Source organism: Apium graveolens, chromosome 3 (genome assembly GCF_009905375.1).
Source record: "Apium graveolens cultivar Ventura chromosome 3, ASM990537v1, whole genome shotgun sequence".
In the NCBI taxonomy this organism is placed as follows: Eukaryota; Viridiplantae; Streptophyta; class Magnoliopsida; order Apiales; family Apiaceae; genus Apium; species Apium graveolens.
The window spans coordinates 150,383,946-150,392,076 of record NC_133649.1 but is presented as its reverse complement, the minus strand read 5'-3'; the positions used below and the strand labels follow the sequence as shown (position 1 = coordinate 150,392,076).

Here is an 8,131-nt window from a genome sequence, read left to right as displayed (position 1 = left end):
AGTTATAACCACATTGTTTAACAACTGTCAATGTTGGATTTTGTTTACAGCAACTAAGTACACGGTTTAAAAAAAAGACCATTTCTAATAATGTTGCTTCGAGTCCTCAATCCACATTGTTCTCAGCAACTTAAGCAGCATTCTAGCCTTTGTTTTAGTTCTCTCATTACACTGGCTTTGAAGAAGCAACAACAATTGTGTCAGAACTCCTGCACTGATCACTTCTTCTCGAGCTCGTATTGAATCACGACATATTATCATTAATGAATTAATAGCACTTTTACTACCTTCATGATCTGAAACTCGAAAAACCATCTTAACAAGAGCACTGATGCCATTAGGATGATGGACCATATCAGTTCTTGCACTCTCTAATCTTAATAAAACTTCTAGCGCTTTCATTGCCACTGGTGCCAATGTTATCTCGTGCTTATAAGTGCCTAAAATATAATTTACTAGCCCATGGACTGCACCTGTACGTACCAAGTTTTCCCTGTTTGATTCTAAGGAACACAGTGCTGATAGGGATTTGATTCCGGCTGCGGATGCATCTGAGTTGTCATGAAGAAGCTGAACGATTCCTTGCAGAATTGATTGTTGTTGTGCTAGCACAATGCAGAGCTGCCTTGTATACAATGATGATGAGATTTTTTCCACAAGTAGGCATAAACATGTCCTGATGATAACACTTTCTTGATCGAATAGGATCACGAATCTCGCTATTTTAGACTCTTTGTTAAGGATATTTAGTGAGCCTAAATCGCTGTACGGTAATAAATTTACAACACAAACTAATACTTGTTCAACAAAGTTCATGTATTCTTGATAATGAGGATGATGATCTCCGAAAACGATATCAAGAAGCATTGAGAAAAGGCCTAACCGGATCAAACAATAGTTTTTGCTAGGCAGTTCTCCGGATAAAGCTTCAATATCTGCTAGAATTTGAAGCTTGGCATCTAGGCTAATTTCAGGAGACTCCAGACTATGCTTGATTCCTGCTAAAGAAAACTCGGAACCAAGTGTTTTCAAGTAATGATCAGTGCTTACACGGGGAGCTTTTCTGATCCACTGATCGATCAAATGGCGTAGCGTGTGATTAGGAACCATGGATGGATCATCAAGTTTCTGCATTGTAACAGGACATGTTAAATTACCAGTAGCTAGCCATTTCTCTATACTAGACCTGTCATAAGTGTGACCTGTTGAAAGAATCACAGGATCTGTGAACAAGTCTAGGCTTATTGGACATCTAAACAAATGTGGAATCACCGTTTCTTCTTCCATCACAAAACAAAATCAAAATTCACAAAAACAACACAAATGGCCTTAAATATTTGGCAAATGGCTAGTGAATATGTTTCAGATATATCATCTAATAACCATATGGTATGAAAATATTATGAATAAGAGATAAGTTCTTGGTGTAAGTAGTTTCTTATGATGTGAGAATGAGAGAGTTGAGAAGGTAAGGAAAGTATAGTTTGGGAGGTTGGCATTGAAGAAGAGAAAAAATCAGAAGCACATGAGGGAGGAAGTGTAAAGTGCAATCTTAGTTGGATGATACAGAAGAAAACCTAAGCATACATACACAAGAGAGATGGACAAATCAAGGCTTATCCTAGTGGAATATAGATAACAGTAGGATTGGGACCCTCATAATTCTTTGTTTTCCTAAATTTATCAATACAGTCAAAACTGACCCACTCAATTGAAATATCAGTTTCATTGTGCTTCAAGTTTGAATCCATTCACCAAAAGTTGAATAAAACTATGTATGATTGAGAGAGAGAGAGAGAGATGATTGTCATCACAAGGCTCATGAGAATAACAGTTAATGGGAACCACACAAGGAGTAACAATTATAATCACAGCATAAAACATAGACATAGACATAGACATGTACTATAAAAGATCAGTACGTAAGGATCTCTAAGGTTAATTTAATGACACACAGTTCTTGCTTAAGAAATTTTCTTTTCAAGATTTTATTTGTAACTATATCTATATGCAACTGCAACCAAGTATACTACTAATAAATCCCTGCAGACAGCAGTCCCTCTGCATAAATTGCTGCCTGCATGCTGCTGTAAACAGTTAAAAACGATTATTACAACCAACTTAAGTAAATTGCTAATTCGGCAAGTGTAACCACTCTTTACAAAATCTCAAAATATTACATAAAACAAGTAAAAAGCTTAGTTATTGAAAGATATCGTTCAAATGTGTGTGTCAGCGTATGCAAACATCAGGATTTTGTATATATCTCCAACCCGACTCCTAACAGTAACACTACATGAGACGTAGGTTTTTTTTTTTTTTTTTTTTTTCTCTTTTCTCAATTTTCCATCCTCATTTATTATCCATAATTTAATAACACATTTTTCAATGCCCTCTTTAAATAATAAAATGTCGGGAAAGTTTTATCATAACTTTGTTACATACTTTTTCCCCCTTCTGGAAAAGGATCTATATGCAGATAATCTGCATCTAACACAATGGACTCCCCCTTGCCTAATTAATAGTTTATAATACTTTTGCACCTGACCTGATATTAACGTAGGATAGAACTACACAATAAATTTCAAACCGTTAAATTCAAATTAATTTCAATATGAATTATATTAAAAAAAATAAGTTTGATCCAAACATAAATTTTAAATTTTTATTATAATTAACAATCTCTAACAATTAATTTTACCGTAATTCATCAAGAACATTTGTCAAATTTGAGTGAACTTTATATTTTCTAACCTAATAATAAGTTGGCGGGGAAGCGATATATTTATCATGTTGTACGCCTAACATAAAATTACTAGAAGCCAGATCATAGATGAAGAAAGACATGTAGCTACTTTCTTCCTTAAAAATTATTATTGTTTATTTTCAAATTCCAGTCTCCTTTTTTATTTTCGTCGGGGTGGCATTGCGGAGCACGGATCCATTGAATACAATTATGTTTTAACACTATGCTTTATTTTATGTGTTTGCAAGAAACAAAGACAAACAGAATTAGACAATCTGAAACTTATAAGCACATAAACAAATCAAAATTGTTGAATATTTGTGGGTTGAATGCTATTTTGTCTGCCACTAGAAGATATGATTTCCACATATATAATGGATATTAATGTATTATGTTAATGGTGATAGTAGTTATTGTAGCACAATCTGCTGACCTCTGCCTTCATTCATTCTATATATGTAAAGCCTAAACTAAGATCAAGTTTACAAGGGTGGTTTGAGTAACTCCCACGCCGTCCTTATATGAATTTTTAAATCAAATTTTAATAAAATAAAATTTAAATTTCTCCTACCTAGAAGTGAATACCCCTCTATTATATTATGTTATTATATTTTGGGAAAAGCACTTTTTTCTAGTCCCCTAAACTATAAATATAAATTCACAAGTATTCAATTTTTAATTTTTTCCTATCGCGGTCCTTCCATTAAAATCTGAGTAACACCGTTAGTTTTTCAATGACGTGACAAATTTCTTAAGATTTTTAAAGTTTCAGAGAATTAAAGGCAACTTTGAAGGTGATTCCGATGTCCAAATTCAAATTTTAGTAACCAAACTGACCATTTTTCAATTCTCTACCCATCTACACCATCAAAATTCAGTTTGGGAAACTTTCATTTTTTGAATGGAATTAGGGTTTTGATTCGATTAATTTTTCAGTGATGTTGACGATATTAATGGATAAAGTATTGAAAAACGAGCGATTTGGTTACTCAAATTTTAAGTTTGGAAACTGGATACCTTCAAGAATGTTCTTCAGAACTAACGATGCCAATTTGATTTTAACGAAAAGACTCCGATGAGAAAAAATCAAAAGTTGAATTACTTAGAAATTTATATTTATAGTTGAGGGACCAAGTGCATATAGTTCAGGGACGTTATAATTAATTCTCCCTTATATTGTTTTTACCCATTTATTCATCATAAATGGCTTTAATGAGTAAAAAGATAGATATGAAGTGAGTTTAAGGAGAATTGTTAGAGAAATTATTTCATTTTGTCTCCTAAATAATTAGAAGCTAATTTATTTATATTAGCCGAAGTTGCTCTAACATATTATCCTAAATTCAAATTTGAGGTATTTTGGATAAATAAGTATTTCAATAATATTTTATTATGTCATTAAATACTAGTACATTTATCATGTACCTGATTTTTAAGCACTCATATACATTGTCTTATTACATTTTTTTCAATAAAAAAATATTTTCCTCCTTTTTTGCACATCTCTCTACTCTTATTATTTCATTTCATTTTAATTAAAATTCAAATATATTATGCTTTTAAGAATAAGGCACAAGACATATTGTTGAAATTGATTTATAACAACATTGTCTTAAATATGAAGAAATTATATTTTATTATATTTATAAGCCATGTACTAAGACATTGTGTGTGCCTGTCATCTAAGTTTCTAGTGAGTCAAAATAAGCAAAACTGACAGACTTCTACCTTTATTTTATGAAAAAATTAATTCTAACGTGCTTGACCTATAGACACTTTTTTTAGGTCCCTCAACTATAAATATAAATTGATAAGTAACTGAACTTTTACATTTTTGTAATCGCAGTCCTTCCGTTAGATTTAAGTGGATGTTCGTTATCTTTTACTGACGTGGCAGCTTAAAACAAAAAACAAAATATAAATATTTTCCAGGCGTACAGCCTACTTGGAATTAAAAATCATTAAAACTCAAAAGTAAAAATGTAAATGAAAACCTAATTAGTTCATTGCTTATATAGGTTCTTTACTTAAAAAGGATTCAAATAACAAAATTGGGTATTAGGGTTCTAGAGTACAATTGAGGCTCATATTAACCAAAATACGAGGAACTTTATCAAGTAATTTTAAATTTCTTCTAATACATCAATTATAGGGGTCCGATGAAGTCATCATATTACTAATTTCATCATATTTGTATATTTTCCTCAGTATGATGGAGTCGGGAGTGAAGATTGAGATTCATCATGGGGCGAATTTTCTGAAAAGTACGGAATAAAATACTACAAAGGAGGTAAAGTAGAGTATATCTACAATCAATGTGTGGACATCATCTATATTTCATTCCGTACTTTTCCGAAAATTCGCCCACATGATGGATCTCAATTTTCATTCCCGACTCTGTCTACACAGTGAGGACAACATACAAATATGATGACATTAGTAATATAATGATTTTATCGGACCTTATAATTGATGTATTAGAAGAAACTTAACATTACTTTACTTGATAAAGTACCTCGTATTTTGGTTAGATATGAGTCTCAATTGTACTCTACAACCCTAATCCCTAATTTTGTTCTCTAATCCCTTTTTAAGTAAATACCCGATATAAACCATGGACTAATTATGTTTTCATTTACATTTTTACTTTTAAGTTTTAATGTTTTCTAATTCCAAGTAGGCCGTACACCTGGAAAATATTTATATTTTGTTTTTTATTTTAAGTTGCCACATCAAAAGATAACGGACATCCACTTAAATATAACAGAAGGACTGCAATTAGAAAAATTCAAAAGTTCAATTACTTATTAATTTATATCTATAGTTCATGGGCCTAAAAAAAGTGCCTATAGTTTAGGTACGCTAGAATTAGTTTTTCCTTATTTTATGTATGCAAAACAGTACTCCCTCCATCCCAATTTTATTGTCCACAACTATCTTTTTTTCTCGTCCCAAAAAAATTGTCCACATTCTTAATTTTGGTAAATAAAATATGAATAAAAGGAAAAGATATTAGATGAATAATGTTCTCATAGTTCTATATTATGGTAATTATTGATTTATTTTGTTTGATTAAATAAAATGTGAATTTTAATTAATGAGTAAGATAAATGGGACAGAGGGAGTAAATTAATATACTTACGAGATATTTAAATTTAAAAGGGATTAATTATGGTGTATTTTAATTTATAATGAAGCGAACTAAATAAAATTGTAGAGTTTCATTAAATAACATGCAATTAAGACAAATATGACTCGATAATTTGTAAACGTGTTTTTGATTAAAAGTCCGTGAGAGAGATTACTTAAGAGAAAACTGGGTGCCTGCAAATTACCCGAGGTTAAGACATTTTGTAGTGTAAAATTTTAATAGTAAATTTGTAATTATTAACACAACCCCCCTCTATTTATAAAATTACTCATATGTTGCAATTATTTTCTTTTTATCCCAGGTATATTTATCCCGAGGTCATCCTCAGGTCCAACAATCCCATTAATTAATGCGCTTATGAGTATCTGTACTAATATTAAAAAAAGACAATTTTCCTTTAATCGTTGAATCTTCTACTAACTTCACTAATTAATAAAAAATTTCTTAAATTTGAAGAATTGTGATTTATATTTAAGAGCAAGTATAACACTGTCCTAACTCTTTCTTAAATATATATTAAAAAATTAGCTTTTAGTAATTTAGGACATTAATAAACATATTTGTATCCAACAATGTTTTCTTATACATATTATTTATTTAATATTTTATTACTAAAGATTCATCACATTAATAGAAATGAAATATAATATAGAGAGAAAAAGATTGCGATTGTTGCCCAATGAAGTTAATTATTTAAGAGGGGTTGGATACAATTAACTAACAAATCAATTTATCACAGAAGTAAAGTAATGATAGTAATGAACAGATGAATCAAATAACAGTTCATATTGATCATTTATAAACTGTTACAAAACTCTCTCAAGAACAATATTCTTAAGAGCTGCTAGGTTATAAATAATACTCGAGTTAAGCGCACCACAAAGTGATAACCTATGTTGTGTTTATATATCACATAGCTACACAATCAATCCCTATCAATTACTAGATACATTACAATATAAATTATCTAGTTTCTATACATATCTAAATCAAAAACTACGATCCTATAAATCAGCAGATTCTGATTTATCTTATAGCTGTGACTTATCCAGTCATCTCCTGATAATCATCATATCCTGATGCATATCCTGACTACATCAGATCCGACGCTTGAAAAATACTGTCAAACAGATCCTGATTGGCTTCACATCCTGACGATTCTGTCAGATCCTGACGCCACAGCAGATTCTAATTTCTGACATAGATAATTTCTAACAATCTCCCCCAATTTATACTTTGCAGAATAAGCATAAATTATAATAGTAAAGTCTAGTGCCAAAAACCAGAAAGACAAAATGTAGAGTACACGAATTATAGACCATACTTAGTTACAGAAGCATATCCTCAATTTTTTTGATAAACTCTGCAATACCTTTGAATAAAGGCTTTACTCTCTCATCAATCTTCCTCAAAAGCAAATCTTCTAGCTTTTTCTTTAAATTCTTCTCATATTCAGATTTATCTAACAACAATATATAGCAGCCCTTAAGTGTTTGATTTGAGTTCTTTCCATCATCAGCTCATCCAATGCTACAGAACATGGTCTTAAACCATCAGGATGCATAGTGATATGTCTCTGCATGAGAATGTTTTCAATTACAACTCCCCATTTCTTCATATTGACTTCTTGCATTCTAAAATTCATATATGTAGGAACATAAGATCCAAAATACTGAGAACCATTATCAAGTATCCTTTTTTTGATAGTAGAAAGAATCATGTTAGACCATTCTCTGGAAACTTCATTTTCAACTCTTAGCAAGTAATGAATATATTTCAGTTCCTTGGTTATCATCATCAACAGTTCATCAAGTGAAAGAACCTAAACTTGACCACCTTGCAGTAAGAGTAGAATCTTTTGTTTGGGTTCTGAGCCATCATGTCTGTCAAGTATAATTTTCACTGCTGCAAGTCTGTCCAAATGATCAACCGTGACTTCCTGACCAGGATTATTAGCAAGAGTGAAATTTATCAACTATAGATTTGCCAATTCAGTCTCATGATGCCCGACTACTGCTCTTGTATAAGGTTCAGACAGTTTAAGAGCATTGGCTTATATCTCCCAATACTTCTTATCACCTATACTACCGGACATAAGTAATCCTTCCTCCCTTATAACTCCAGGAACAAAATTCATTCCTTTATTGCATGGTAGCTCACTAATTGTAAAAACCCGAATTTTTGACATCGGTAAAAGACCTTTATGAATAGTAACCTTCCGATTTAATAAAACT

At 31.3% G+C, this 8,131-nt stretch overlaps 1 protein-coding gene across 1 annotated transcript; it reads right to left on the bottom strand.

Annotated features, from left to right (window-relative positions):
* Window positions 1-84: 84 nt before the first annotated feature.
* LOC141714634 (U-box domain-containing protein 26-like) lies at window positions 85-1,287 on the bottom strand. Its single transcript, XM_074518142.1, has one exon. It carries the CDS (start codon window positions 1,285-1,287, stop codon window positions 85-87), a length of 1,203 nt encoding a protein of 400 aa, XP_074374243.1.
* Window positions 1,288-8,131: the final 6,844 nt, after the last annotated feature.

Coding starts and splice junctions, on each gene's coding strand:
- LOC141714634 (XM_074518142.1), bottom strand. CDS start 1,287: ATGGAAGAAGAAACGGTGATTCCACATTTGTTTAGATGTCCAATAAGC.